The sequence below is a fragment of the Carassius carassius genome, chromosome 20 (genome assembly GCF_963082965.1).
Source record: "Carassius carassius chromosome 20, fCarCar2.1, whole genome shotgun sequence".
Taxonomy (NCBI): domain Eukaryota; kingdom Metazoa; phylum Chordata; class Actinopteri; order Cypriniformes; family Cyprinidae; genus Carassius; species Carassius carassius.
In genome coordinates this window covers 27,574,089-27,589,216 of record NC_081774.1, presented here as the reverse complement: position 1 = coordinate 27,589,216, position 15,128 = coordinate 27,574,089, and the positions used below count along the sequence as shown (strand labels likewise).

Below are 15,128 nucleotides of genomic sequence, written 5' to 3'. Positions count from 1 at the left end.
TTAAAAAAAAAAATTATTCCTGGGATGCAAAGCTGAATTTTCAGCATCATTACTCCAGCCTTCAGTGTCACATGTAACATCCAGTCTATCACATGATCATTTAGAAATCATTCTAATATTCTGATTTATTATGAGTGTTGGAAACAGTTCTGCTGTCTAATATATTTGATGAATAAAAGGTTAAAAAGAACTGCATTTATTCAAAATAAAAGTTTTTTTTCTAATAATATATATTCTAATTATATATTTTCTTTACTATCACTTTTTATCAATTTAACACATCCTTGCTGAATAAAAGTATTGATTTTATTTAAAAAAAAGAAAGAAAAAAATTACTGACCCCAAATTACTGACCAGTAGTGTATATTGTTATTACAAAATATTTATATTTTAAAAACATAGCTTTTTTCTTTTTTTACTTCATCAAAGTATCCTAAAAAAGTATCACATGTTCTGAAAAAATATTAAGCAGCAAAACTGTTTCCAACTTTGATAATGAATCATCATATTAGAATGATTTCTAAAGGATCATGTGATAATGATCCTAAAAATTCAGCTTTGCATCACAGAAATAAATGATAATTTAAAGTATAATAAATTTTAAAACAATTATTTTAAATTGTAATAATATATCACAATATTACATTTTTTTCTGTATTTTTGATCAAATAAATGAAGGCTTGATGAGCAGAAGAAACTTCTTTCAAAAACATTAAAAATAGTAATGTTTCCAAACTTTTGGTCTGTACTGTATATTAGTTTTAGATTTATTGTTTACCATATTTGCTAAATTTATACGATTTCATCTTAGTTCAGATTCAATTTTGGCATTTTTGGATTCATTCAACCTGATAATTGTTACAGGCATTGTTAATTCTCTTCCTGTTTCTGTTTAGTCTATCAAGCACAATTTCTTCGGGAAGTTTCACTCCTGATCCAACACTCTAGGTGTTGAAATGTAATACAGTAAGCATCTTGTACTCCAAAACAACAGCCAAACAAAAGCCATTTCAGAAGGTCTTGATTTCAATTGCTATTGTGGAAATACCAAAAGCTTTCAATAACCCAGTATCCTGAATCTGGACTGATTGAACAAATACAAAAGAAAAGAAAGTTTTCTAATGTTTGCTCTCATCATTTTGGCTATAATGGCTGTATAGAATTAAGAAGGTGTTGACTGAGCTCTAACGTCCCGGGGAATCTGTCATGTGCCTTTCTGATATGGTCTGTGATGGCTTTTAGTTAAGTCTCTTTTAAGTCAATTTTCACCCCATTTTGATAAGGATGCAGGAAGGGCAACAAAAACAATAATGCTTAGAAGCGTTTATAAAGTTGTAAACAAAGCACATTAGTTTTTGTCGCCCTTCCTGCATCCTTATCAAAAAGAAGTGAAAATGACTTTAAAAACAAGACTAAATTAGAAATCATTATCACAGACCATCTCAGGAAGGCACTTTTGATAAGACATTCTTGGGAATGTTTTATTTGGGTTATTTTTGCAGTAATCAATGTTTATAGTGTTTATTCTTTTACTTTCCATGTAGCCACCATTAAATAAATGATTTTATATAGCAGATCCTGTGTAGTTTATAGTGATATTCATTTCAATTTTTCATTTTGCTTACTTTTATTAAGCCACTTGGTAAATCCAATAAAAATCTGGATCCTGTAGTAAAACAACAGGTGTGTAAAAAACAACAACAATAAAAAACAACATACACACATTTAAATGACTGATTATTACAAAATTTTACCCTTTTTCCGATTTTATTCAGAATTATTCATAAGTTAATATCGAAACTAAATTAAACAACAAAAACGGAGATATGTAGATGGTCTAATGAGGTTTTGCAGATTTTTGTCACAGTTAAACTTATTATGATGCTGTAGTATTTCGAATTACATTTCTGAGTAGTAAATTATATATAGTAAAAGTAAATTCCTTCTATATTTTTCCCTTTTAATAATAATAATAATAATAATAATTATGACTCAAAATAATACAGCTTAATATGTGTAAAAAAAAAACCTTGAAACCACCTTCATCTACATTTTACTACATTAATAAAGGTGGAGCACTAAAGTTCACACTCATCTACTGGACATATGTGAGGTATGAAAGACAAATAATAGCAAGGGAATATCTTATAACATTAAAAATAATAATAATTATCCACCATCAGTGTATATAAAACCATCAGTAAATGTCGAAGATATTACTGTTGCAAAATTATTCAGTCAAACAGGTTTTGGAGGAGAGATGTACATTTTGAGATGGTATGAGTCCAAAAAAGTTGATCTAATATCTCCGAACTCAGATCGTATCTGTCTCTCAAATGTGCTGACATCATATCCTGCTCTTGTGATTAGCATAGCTGGGAAAGCCAAACTGTGAGATCATGATATTGGAGTAGCAGAGTGGCATGCTCCCGTAGATGTGTGTCAGCTTGTTGAGGCAGTAGGAGCGCTGCAGCATGTGCTCCGCTCTGTGCCACATGCCCACATACCCGCTGCTGGCTTCCTTCTCCAGATTCCTCATGTCTACGGGCTTCACGAACACCCCAGAGGGCCGCTTGAGGCCGGACGCCTGTGAGAGTTGACGTGCCACGGCAAAGTTCATGGCGATGTCGTCACAGTTCTGAGTTTGGTCCACCAGAGCGTGCACTTCACCCGGCTGCTCTTGAAACAGCTGCAGGAAGCGACGATGGAAGAACGCCGCACCCACTAGGATCATCGAATACCTACAGGAACCATAAAATGACATTTATTCAGCTGTATTGCATTTAACATTCATAATACCTGTGGATCAATGATATGCAAGAGTGTCCACAATAACAGAAAAATCTAGAAATATATTGTTATTATAATTATGTAATAATATAATATATTATAATATATGTTTTGAAAACCTTTGTACAATTTTCAAGTGTCCATTGAATACATTTAAGATAAATTTCTTTTATCTTCTTTGCAGATATCATTTATTTATAAATTCTTTGGGAGTCACACCACATGACATTTACCGACCTGAATTGACTACAGGTGCATCTCAATAAATCAATAGAATTTTGTGGAAAGGTTCATTAATTTCATTAATTCAACTCAAATTGTGAAACTCGTGCATTAAATAAGTTCAATGCACACAGACTGAAGTAGTTTAAGTCTTTGGTTCTTTTAATTGTGATGATTTTGGCTCACATTTAACAAAAACTCACCAATTCACTATCTCAACAAAATAGAATACTTCCTAAAACCAATACAAAAAGTTTAGTGAATTGTTGGCCTTCTGGAAAGTATGTTCATTTACTGTACATGTACTCAATACTTGGTAGGGGCTCCTTTTGCTTTAATTACTGCCTCAATTCGGCATGGCATGGAGGTGATCAGTTTGTGGCACTGCTGAGGTGATATGGAAGCACAGGTATCTTTGACAGTGGCCTTCAGCTCATCTGTATTGTTTGGTCTCTTGCCTCTCATCTTCCTCTTGATAATAGCCCATAGATTCTCTCTGGGGTTCAGGTCCGGTGAGTTTGCTGGTCAGTCAAGCACACCAACACCATGGTCATTTAACCAACTTTTGGTGCTTTTGCCAGTGTGTGCAGGTGTCAAATCCTGCTGGGAAATGAAATCAGCATCTTCAAAAAGCTGGTCAGCAGAAGGAAGCATGAAGTGCTCCGAAATTTCTTGGTAAAATGGGTGCAGAGACTTTGGTTTTCAAAAAAACCAATGGAACAACACCAGCAGATGACATTGACTCCAAATCATCACAGACTGTGGAAACTTAACACTGGACTTCAACCAACTTGGGCTATGAGCTTCTCCACCCTTCCTCCAGACTCTAGGACCTTGGTTTCCAAACGAAATACAAAACTTGCTCTCATCTGAAAAGATAACTTTGGACCACTGGGCAACAGTCCAGTTCTTCTTCTCTTTAGCCCAGGTAAGACACCTCCTACATTGTCTGTGGCTCAGCTAATTTCTTGACACGTCTGTGTGTGGTGGCTCTTGATGCCTTGACCCCAGCCTCAGTCCATTCCTTGTGAAGTTCACTCAAATTCTTCAATCGATTTTGCTTGACAATCCTCATAAGGCTGTGGTTCTCTCGGTTGGTTTTGCATCATTTTGCATCACCTCGTGAAGGTATCAATGATTGTCTTCTGGACAAATGTCAGATCAGCAGCCTTCCCCATGATTGTGTAGCCTAGTGAAACAAACTGAGAGACCATTTTGAAGGCTCAGGAAACCATTGCAGGTGTTTTGAGTTGATTAGCTGATTGGCATGTCACCATATTCTAATTTGTTGAGATGAATTGGTGGGGTTTTGTTAAATGTGAGCCAAAAATCATCACAATTAAAAGAACCAAAGAGTTAAACTACTTCAGTCTGTGTGCATTAAATTGAATACACTAGTTTCACAATTTGAGTTGAATTACTGAAATAAACTTTTTCAAAACATTCTAATTATTGAGATGCACCTGTATAGCTCGATATAAAAATGTCAAATTATTTGATATTTCAAGAGACTTGACAGTCACACAATAGCTAGTATTTTTCCATTTCATGTTTTGTGTGTAATAAATTAATAGACAGGACAAAATGAACATGTCATTGATCCATATTTCTGTTTATGTTTTATTCTTTCCTTCATAATAACATGCACCGATGACTCATGCTGAATAAGTCCTGGAACATGTATTTAAAAAGTTTCAAGTCCACATTACTTTGACAACACTTTCGCATTAACCTGGAAAAGCTGCATTATTCTCAGTCTCACCTGTCGCCTCCACCTTCGTCTGGATCTTGAAGCTCAAAGCTGCCGTAGCTGTACACTCCAGATGCTGTGCTAACATGCTTACGTGGAACAAAACCCACAATCTGATCTGAGAATTGCTACAACACAAATAATATAAAAAAAAATAAGTTAGTGTCTGTGACTCTGAAGAGAGTTTCTGAAAGAGCATTTAAAACTGAAGTAAAGCACAGATGAAGTTTCCCATTACCTTCCAGACAGAAAATGCAAAGCTGATATCAGGAACACTGACCAACGTGTCATCGTCTAGCATTAAAACAGCTGCCCAGGTGAAAGACAGTGAAGGTCAGTTCAGTCTCACAGACAAGTAGGCCTGTCACGATAGTCGATAAATCAATTAATCGCACGATAAAAAAAATGAGCTCGATATTTTCGATATTTTGATATTCGATATTTTCGGCCGCGATCATTTTTTATTTATTATTATATTTATATTTATTTTTATTTATTTATTATTTAAAAAATTTATCATGTCATGATGTGGGGTTAGTCTGGAGCGCAGCCTGTGGACAGCCCGGGGCAGAAAACACCCTCTCCGATAGCACAGATGTCCCGGGAATAAAGAGATAAAGTCTCGCTAGAGTGACCAGCTTTGGGAAGCGCCTTTCATTTGCTTGTGGATGTTTGCGTCGTAAGTGATATTGCATTGTACTTGCACAACTATTGTACTTTATTTTAATACTGCATAACATATTTTGCAAGTAACTTTGTTGCCCTTTCTATCGAAATGGGCCTACTTTTCGTTCGCTTCATTTGGCTTGCTCAGCTAAATATGTCTGTAGGCGTGTGGTTGGGTGTGCCAACGTGCCCAAGTGAGTTAACAAACACACACACACACACACACACACACACACACACACACACACCGCATCGTTTTTTCCTTCTTTCCAAAGCGCTCGGGCAGTTGAGGAGTCTGTTGTTGCTAAGCACAAAAAGGACATTTCAGGAATGAATTTCCACCACCGAAAAACCCTTGCTGTAACTCTGTTACAAGATTTATTTACGAAGAAAAGTAAAAAACTCTGCAGTGGTTTGGGTGCGACCCATTTTTCAAAAACAACGGGGAATTTCCATAGACAGTAAAATAATTTCACCCTGAAGGAAGCTGATTGATTTGGTTTGAACTTGAGCACAAAAAAGATGTGATATGTAAACGGCCCCTTCATCAGTTAAAATGTTTTCTCGCTCTGAATCTGCCATAAAATAAAAGTTTATTGATCTTTGAAAAGGTGTACCTGCGTTATTATGCTATTATCAATATATTAGTCGAAACTGGTCTTAGAACGACAATATTATCGTTTATCGCGATAATTTCTTAGACAATTTATCGTCCAGCAAAATTTGTTATCGTGACAGGTCTAAAGAAAAGCACACAATAAACACAGCTACAACGACATAAAAGGATAGTTCCTGTATGACTTCTTTCTTCTGTGGAAAGCCAATGGCCATCAACAGTGTTTGGTTACCACCTTTCTATAAAATAATCTTCTTTTGTGTTCTAAAGATGAATGAATCTTTTGGAATCACATGAGGCTTAATGACAAAACAATGACAATTTTCAGTTTTGAATGGACTGTCCCTTTAAAATATCTGTTTTGTTTGTTGTTTCAAACCCAAATTAAATACGCTTTTTTTTTTTTTTTTTAAAGGACTTCTTTTATAACAGATGAACTTCAAATTTTGGGCTACTATCCATTCCCATTATAAAGCATTAATTCGCCTAGACATTATTTAATATAACTCCAACTGTATTTGTCTGAAAGAAGAATGTCATATACATCTAGGATGAGGTTTGAGGGTGAGTAAATCATGGGGTGCTTTTAATTTTTAGCTAAACAAACCCTTTAAGGGTGGTAGTTGGGGGTGAAAACTTTTTGAATTTGAAAATAAGGGGTACATTTAACTTATGTTGTCTTCTGAAAAACATGTAACTATATTCTGTAGCCTCTGAAGGGCAGTACTAAATGAAAATATATTATATTTAAGCAAAATAAGAAAAATGTACATTCTGTTCAAAAGTTTTCACTCTTAATGCATGGTTTTTCTTTCTGGAGCATCAGTGAGCATTTGGACCTTCTGTAATAGTTGCACATGAGTCCTGCAGTCATCCTCAGTGTGAAAAGATGAATCTCAAAATCATACAGTGACTTTTGGAAAAGGTTCAAATATCCAGAAGCTGCTGGAAAACCAAATAATGTGCAGGAACTTCCAGGACCAACGCAGGACTCATGAGCAAATATCAAAAACAAAATATCACAACAAAGTCACCTATATCTTGGATGCCCTGTGGGTAAGCAGATAAACATCAAATTTTTATTTCTGGGTGAACTATCCCTTTAAGATTCAAGGGTGTGTACACTTTTGAACTGGGTCCTTTTTATAAATTCAGTTATTTTTTCTTGAGGAGTATATATAAACATCTGTTATGTGAAACAGCTTATTCAGGACAGTTAAAAAATAACATGCAATTTTCATGAGCAATATTTGTTAACATTATTTACCATCATTAACATATTTGCATATTCTGCAAGGGGTATGTAAACTCATGAGCACAACCGTATTTCTTCAGAATGTGTCCCGTTTAATTTTTTTCCTAAGCAAAACACAGTGACCAGCATACATTTATTTTACCCACTAAAATGTCTGGCTTATTTAGAACAAGAATCATTTGATGATATTAAAAGATTATATTTAAGTTACATTACAGTGCAGCCCTAAAATAAGAATCAAACCACTAACTAGGTTTTAGTTTTACCCATTTGTCATCAATATGTTTTTAATCATTTAAAATATTATACAATTTTGTATGATCACTTTATATATATATATATATATATATATATATATATATATATATATATATATATATATATATATATATATTTTTTTTTTTTTTTTTTTTTTTTTTTTTTTTTTAATAAGCACTTTAATACATTTTGACTTTTTTTTTAAAGTTATTTTGAAACATTAAAGCAGACATTTAATATCCTTTTTTATAAATCACTTTTGTAAATTTAATTTGATGTGAACACCAAAATATTCATAAGCACTGTCCCTTTTAAATAAATAAATAAAAAATTTGACACTCGTGTATAAATTGAGATTTTAAAAGATAATTTATTTTCTATTGGTGTGCAATTTCTCATTGTCTCTAAATGGAAAAGGTGATTAGGTTAAGAAATCTTTGGGTCAATGATCTGACAAAGCAGCTATCGTTCACGTGAGAATCACACACTCACCATCAGTCTTGATCTCGGGGTGCGGTTGCAGGCGATTGCGCATTCTGTTGACGCTCTGCTCTTTGAAGATGATGGGCACAGGGTGTGGGCCGAGGGTGTCCCACAGTTCCCTGGGCGGTGACTCCATAGGGTTGTTCCACACTATGATGATGCACTGCAGGTGAGGCACAGCCTGATAATGGTTGAGCAGCTTGAGGAGAATATCAGTACGGTTATAGGTTTGCATAATTATAGTAAAACTATCCTCGGGGTCTAGCAGAGTGAGGGAGTTGTTAGAGCTCTGACGGAGCTTGAGGAGAATGCTGTGGTCCTCATTATTAGGCAATAAGAAGGTCAGAGAGACTCCGGCCAGAAGTAGCAACAGTATAGAGGCGATGATGAAGTGTGTCCGCACACGGCCCAAAGACCTGCAGCAGCACCAACGAACCCTGATGAGGACAAGACAAGAGGTTTAAACAGATGCCTTACTCACTTTCATGATCCTGCAAACCTGTAAGATTTTCTTTCTTTATTAAAAAAAAAGATATTTTTGCAGTATATACACACATATAGAGTTCAAATAAATAAATAATAAAAGGAACACTTATACATCACAATATGACAAATTCAATTAAACATCAGGGACTTCTGTCGTCTAATTAGGAGACACTGTGGTTTTGTAAAACAGTTTGTGCATTTGCAGAATTATCAATGTCTGGATTCGTTGGTGGAATTTATTAAAGGGACAAGCATTTTTATTATAGATAGATATATAACTGATTGCACTCTCATACAATTTCACAGTACCCATTTCTTTGCTTTGCAGGTTCTATTTCACAAACTTTCCACATGCATTAAGTTTTTGTTTAATGGCCCAAATAAAAAGTTCAATATCGAGCAAACACGCCAAACAAAGAGTAATGTGCCAATACATGCATGATAAGAGTTTGAAGTAAGTTAACTGTTACTTAAATTATTATATGACATTCTGATTCATGCTTGACGGCTGGAAGACTTAGCTAACACTGCATGCGACGATTTAACGCATGCATTTAGTAAATAATCTAACTATAGATCTGTCATGACAAACACGTGAGTAGATTTACATTCTGAAACGAGACAAAGCAACAAGTAGTACCTCATTTCCCCATTTTACGGGATCCCAGAAGGAAGTTTATTTTCACGCGCAAGCGCACTGAGCCTATTATAGTGAACAGCTGTGAGTCGGTTCGTTGTAAAGAACTAGGGCTGGGAGTCGACTCCAAAAAGAGGCGTTGGGAATCGAGAGTAAAATTTTCGCATCGTCATTTTATTTATTTTTTCAGCTTCATATTATAGGAAGGATACATTATACGACCTATCATGCAGTCATCATGGTGAGAAAACAAGAAAAACAAGACTTGGAAAAGATATTTCGACGAGTTTATAATAAATAATTATGTTTATTGTCGGTTCATTGATTCAGCGAGTCAACAATGTCCGAATGATACCCTTCTGTTCGTTTCGTGGCAAAGTTCAACCAGTTCATTAAAAAGATTCGACTCAAAAGAACGATTCGTTAACGTCGCTAATGTTACCCTTTAAAGCAGAGAAAAGTTTGGTAGGTGGATCCTTTAAGGTGGTTTTAGTGGCGTTCAGTCCTGTAGAGAGCGGTAGTGAGCCGGCGACCGAGCTGCATCACAGGAATTATATGGTTGTGCGCATGCGCAGTAGCACCAGATGTATCCCTTCTTTTGTGTCATGTAATAAGCTTCTCCAGAAGAGCACATGAGCTGCAGACTGTAATATGGTGACAGTTCCCAGCAGCTGCCCTACTGTACCGCTGTCCAATGGACGCAACATTCCCATTCTGGGTTTAGGTGAGAACAAGCTCATCCTGACACTCGCATGCTGCAACAACTAACTTAAGTGTTTCTACTCATTGCACGTCATGGCAGTTTTGGCCACAGTTGTACACAGTGTAACAGTTACTGTCTTTTAATTAATGTCCTTACTACAGGAACATCTCATGATGGAGGTTACAGTCATGAAGCAGTGCTCTGTGCTCTACAGGAGTGTGGCATAAGGCATATAGACACAGCCAAGCGTTATGGTTGTGAAGAGGCTTTGGGGAAAGCTGTGGTTGATAGTGGAGTACCACGAGAGGAGCTCTGGCTCACCACCAAACTATGGCCTGGAGATTACGGCTACCAGAGCACCAGAAAAGCCTGCCGGGACTCGTGTGCCAGGCTGGGGGTTGATTATTTAGGTAAATGCGTGACTTGTTAAGTCAAAGGTATAGTTTTATGGCTCGGAAAGTGTCATATTTCTCTGTAAAGAGCCATTTGAAATGAATCAGCTTCTTTTCACAGACCTTTATCTGATGCACTGGCCGGACTGCATGGTTCCAGGCGTCTCCAGCCGTGAGGTTCGAGCAGAGACGTGGAGAGCTCTGGAGGAGCTTTATGATGAAGGTTCACACTCTTTTTAGGTTCATTCTACAGTTTAGAAGTGATAGTTTGTAGGTGACGACCCCTCTCCTTTGTTACAGGTTTGTGTCGTGCAGTCGGAGTGAGTAACTTTCTCATACACCACTTAGACGAGTTAAAGGATCGTGCTGGAATTGTGCCTCATGTTAACCAGGTATCATATAATTATTTTAGAGAACAGTAATTACTATTTATTACTTGCTTATTAGGATGTGTATTACTAGCATGTCGGCTGTTCATTAGTACCTTTTCTTATTCTGCATGAACATATTCTGGATCTCTTACACCTACTCAATACCTATTCATAACAACTACCAATAAGCAGCAAATTATGAGTTTATGATTCTTAAGATTGAGAGAAAATGTTTAGTTAATAGTGAATGTGTTCCCTGATCTAAAGTTAACAAAATAAAAAATTTAAAGAAATTTAGACATTTTATTTGTATAAAACATAGGCAATAAAACAAATACAGTAATCTCACTTCATTAAAAAAAAAAAAAGTTTGGTCATAAACAGTTGTGTAGAATTTGATCTCACTCACGATGATAAAACCTAAACAATACATTTATTTTCTAAACTCCAAGAAATCTTTTGTATATTTTATTTTTCAATGCCATTACTTCAAATAAAGTAGTTTTTTTTAGTCCAAATGAAAATATAATTACCGAAAAAAAGGGTATATATATGAAAACGTGTCGCTGTGTGTGATTTATTTGCAGGTGGAGTTTCATCCCTTCCAGCAGCCACTGGAGCTGGTTGAATATTGCCGGAAGGAGAATATTGTTTTTGAAGGCTACTGTCCTTTGGCCAAAGGTCAAGCTCTCACTCATCCATCAGTCATGGAGCTCGCCCAGAAACACGGCCGCAGCGCGTCACAAATATGCATACGCTGGAGTATCCAGGTACAGTTAGCATTTCAGTAGATCATCACCAGTGGTGGTATGGATAGTTCACACAAAACTGAAAATCATCTACTCAGCCTCAAGTTGTAAATGTTAAATGCCGGTTTCCTATTAACTTAAGGTCTATTGTCTCTTCATATGAAAGTATGGTTATGAGTCACTGTATAGTTTCGTAATATTTGTGAAGCATCCTGTCTGTAACATATTACATTAATGCAAAGATCATCTACCAGCTGGTGAAGAGTTCTGCTCTTGATATTTTTTTTCTTAGCTAGAATGTCAAGCAAGTGTAAATCAGAAGCAGCAGTTATGTTACTCATTTTAGTTGTACATTTCATTTCAGAATGGAGTTGTCACAATTCCAAAGTCCACCAAACCAGAAAGGGTCCGTGAAAACTGCCAAGTAAGTTTCTATCTTTTTTTTCTTCTTCAGTTTGTATTTTTTCATGACTGAAGCCATCAATAGTTTCTCTTTGAGATCATCCTTTTTTGAAGCTGCACTCATAATGTTGTGCCGTTCAGGTGTTTGGGTTCAGCTTGGATGATTCAGACATGGCAGCGCTCAGTTTGCTGCATGATGGGAGACATGTGAGCTGGGACCCAACTCATTTGGAATGACCAAAGCTCCAAGAAAACCACCTGTTCAGGTGAGCTTGGAAAGCCACCAGAGGCTCAGATTTAAAACAAAATGATCAATAATGGTATTATATCCGGATGTAATCATGTACGGGATATTAACAGGTTACAGTATGAAGGATGATCTCAAAGACAATTTTAAACTACCAGTTTCAGTGTTTAAAAAAGTCAAAGGGCTTCTTAATTATTTCACAGGTTTTTGGATTCACACTAACAGCAGAAGACATGCACCGGATTAGAGATTTACACACCAATCAGAAGCTGATTCATCTCACTTATCCAATCTGGAAAGGATAACCTAGCAATCAGAATGCAGGATCATGACGTCCTGAACTCACAGTGAAAGGAAAGCTTTCTTTAGAAAATGAAATCAAGGAAATCAGTGATTTGCATGCTGCTGATGTCACACATGCTGTGCCTTTTGAAAACTGGTACTCGGGGGTGTTGAGAGACTTAATATTTCTATGGTCTTAATAGTAACAATTAGTAGGGAGAGCAATTTTGTGAACAAAATAACTGCTAGTTACACTTCATATCCTCAAACATCAGATGTGACAGAACCACTGGTAAACATAGTCAAGTTGACATTTAATACACGTTGTATTAACTGTAATGACATGTTCTCATTTCCCCTATGAATTGTTTTCTGTTATGCTGAAATGTGTCAAATTGTTGGTTAAAGTGGAAACGGCTCTGTATGTTTTGAGTTTCTCAGAAACCACTCTGGTGAAACTGAAATAAATGGAGCCAGCACACATCTTTATAGCAGTGTTACCAATATTGTTTATTCCATCCCTCTCATTTAGAGTAATTGTTGTACACAAGTTACATTTTCTTCAATATCACAGGTTTCTGTTCATTTTTTATCTTGTCCTCTTAACATCCAGTTTCACCTCCCTCTCTCATTTTAAACAAACAAAAAAGCAGATTGTATTATACAAAAATGCAAACCAATTTTCACACAGTGAATTCTTTTACAAAGTCATAAAATGGCGTAATAATGGCTACATCCACATTGGAGTAAGATGGTTCTAAACATTCCTTAATGGAGTATAATATATATTTATATATAAAACCTTTCCTTGTTGAAATTGAGCCTGTACCTTAATTTAAGAGATTTTACAAGACAACTTGGAAGTAATCATAAAAAAGCCATTACATTTCCCAAAAAGTTAGGAATAAAACAAAACGACAAAGACAGCCATAACAGTGTTATAAGGTTGAAAATTAGTTAATTTGCGTTGCATTTAAATGAATTCAACAGGTCTGCTCAAAACAGACACAATCCAGTCCGAGAAATGAATATCATCCATCAGGAACAGACCCATTCTCAAAGAAAATCACATTATCCTGCAATTTCTCACTTGAGGAAAAATAACCTCATGCACAAAACTGTAAATGAGCCTTACGGAGTCGTTTCCCATAAATTGCTATGTGTGGATGGTTGTAAAACAAACAAAAAATATATATATCCACGCAGAAGTAATTAGCTCAGTGAGATCACTGATCATTAGAGGAAAAAAAATTAATTCTACAGCACCCAAGCAAGTGCCAAATATTAAATACAAGATAGCACATTCCCATACAATCCAAAGATTCAAATACAAGCAGCATCCTGGCAGTGCATCACTCGAGAATGCTTGCATTAGTACAGCTTTGGGCATTCTGTGAAAGCCAAATGAAAAAATCTCAACACACCAAGCACATTTGCCTAAACATTTGCCCATCGTAAGAACACTCGTCATGCTAGCGCTTACGCACAACAAGAGCCAAAGAAAATCCGATGTTAGCGATGGCAGGAGAGTGTTAGCTCAGGAAAATTTGGATAAACGCAGGGAGGAGGAAAATTCTCATTTTCAGACTGCTAAGGAGAAATCGTATAAAAGCCTGCCGTGTTACTTATGCTTGGCCGCTTTCACATGTCTCTACTGATGAGACGTAAAGATTAAAACGTATCCTGCGCAATTTTAAGCAGTGTGCAATCGTTTTATTTTCCCGGTTTGAATATAAAAGCGATTTCGCGGAGTGCATTGTATCCTCCTGGTGTTACGTTCCTCAATTTAGATTTTTTTTTTATTTGATCATTGAGAATAAATGACAATTAAGAATTTATGAACATACGGGGGACAAAGATGTGCTTAAACATAAAAGGTCCTATACATTTTCTATCCTTTATATTTCTTGCTGAAATGTGACCTGGGTGTTTTTATGAATTTCACTTGAATTATTGGGCTACAAAGCAGCTTTGAACCACAGGAGAAAGTGGTACGATCTAAATTCAATCAGAGGCCAGATTCACCAGAAGGGAAGCAAGAAGCTCAATTAAATCATTAGCTAACCTTACACAGCACATCTCGGATCTAGTGGGATCTCAAAAGCATGAAATGAAAACACTACGAGAATTAAATTTCCACATTGAGGAGAGGGAGGAGGTAACAATTTAGCATGGAGAAAGATAACATTCTGGAGAATTTACTCAGCGAGGCTGACGGACATCACGCGATAAGTTTAAACCTCGACAGTGAGGTTGATGTCATCTCTGCGTGTCGGCACAGCTCGATTTCAATCTCGCCGACTGCTTGAAAAGGCTGCGTGTGCTCTTTGACAAGCAAGAACATCAAATTATGACCGTGACTATAAGTCATCGTAATAAGAGAAATCAACTATTTCACCACGGCTATAGCACATAAACCACAAAAGATTACACGTTAAAAGGTTGCACCCAAAATTGGAGCTGTATATCATAGTCGGTCTCAAGAGACTAGAACAAAATGTCACACGTGAAGAATGTCATCACTATAGGAAGACTTCAGACTTCAAATAATCTTGTTCTCTTCATTTACGGGGCCACGTTCGGAAACAGTCGTTGAATAGGTTGTGTAAAAACACATTTAGGTCAAAGCAGGCTGATAGAGGATAAACTCAACAGACCTTGATTCACGAGTCGCATTAAATATTCTGCAGAAATTCGAAATAGTCTCTGGAGAATTAATTCCAAACTAATTTAGAGTTTATAAAGAGGAAGCCTATGAGACATTAAATAGCTCGTCTTTAATAAACAACCCTCTGGATTTTATTTAAAGGGACAGCTAT

General features: G+C 36.2%; 2 protein-coding genes across 3 annotated transcripts; one reads left to right on the top strand and one right to left on the bottom strand.

The window, feature by feature from the left end:
* Positions 1-948: 948 nt before the first annotated feature.
* Positions 949-9,315, bottom strand: extl2 (exostosin-like glycosyltransferase 2). Its single transcript, XM_059502367.1, has 5 exons — positions 9,167-9,315; positions 8,050-8,477; positions 5,001-5,071; positions 4,775-4,890; positions 949-2,741 (listed from the first exon to the last, which is right to left on the bottom strand). The coding sequence occupies exons 1-5, from the start codon at positions 9,169-9,171 to the stop codon at positions 2,348-2,350; spliced, it is 1,014 nt and encodes a 337-aa protein (XP_059358350.1). The 5' UTR covers positions 9,172-9,315; the 3' UTR covers positions 949-2,347.
* A 391-nt stretch (positions 9,316-9,706) lies between these two features.
* On the top strand, positions 9,707-12,798 carry zgc:110366 (uncharacterized protein LOC550476 homolog). 2 transcript variants are annotated; one of them, XM_059502366.1, is made up of 8 exons: positions 9,710-9,887; positions 10,028-10,276; positions 10,380-10,481; positions 10,559-10,650; positions 11,217-11,399; positions 11,743-11,802; positions 11,922-12,046; positions 12,231-12,798. In XM_059502366.1, the coding sequence occupies exons 1-7, from the start codon at positions 9,815-9,817 to the stop codon at positions 12,015-12,017; spliced, it is 855 nt and encodes a 284-aa protein (XP_059358349.1). In that variant the 5' UTR covers positions 9,710-9,814; the 3' UTR covers positions 12,018-12,046; positions 12,231-12,798. The 2 variants fall into 2 exon arrangements, with proteins under 2 accessions (XP_059358348.1, XP_059358349.1); XM_059502365.1 differs by lacking the exon at positions 11,922-12,046 and having other exon boundaries at positions 9,707-9,887.
* The last annotated feature ends 2,330 nt before the right edge of the window (positions 12,799-15,128 follow it).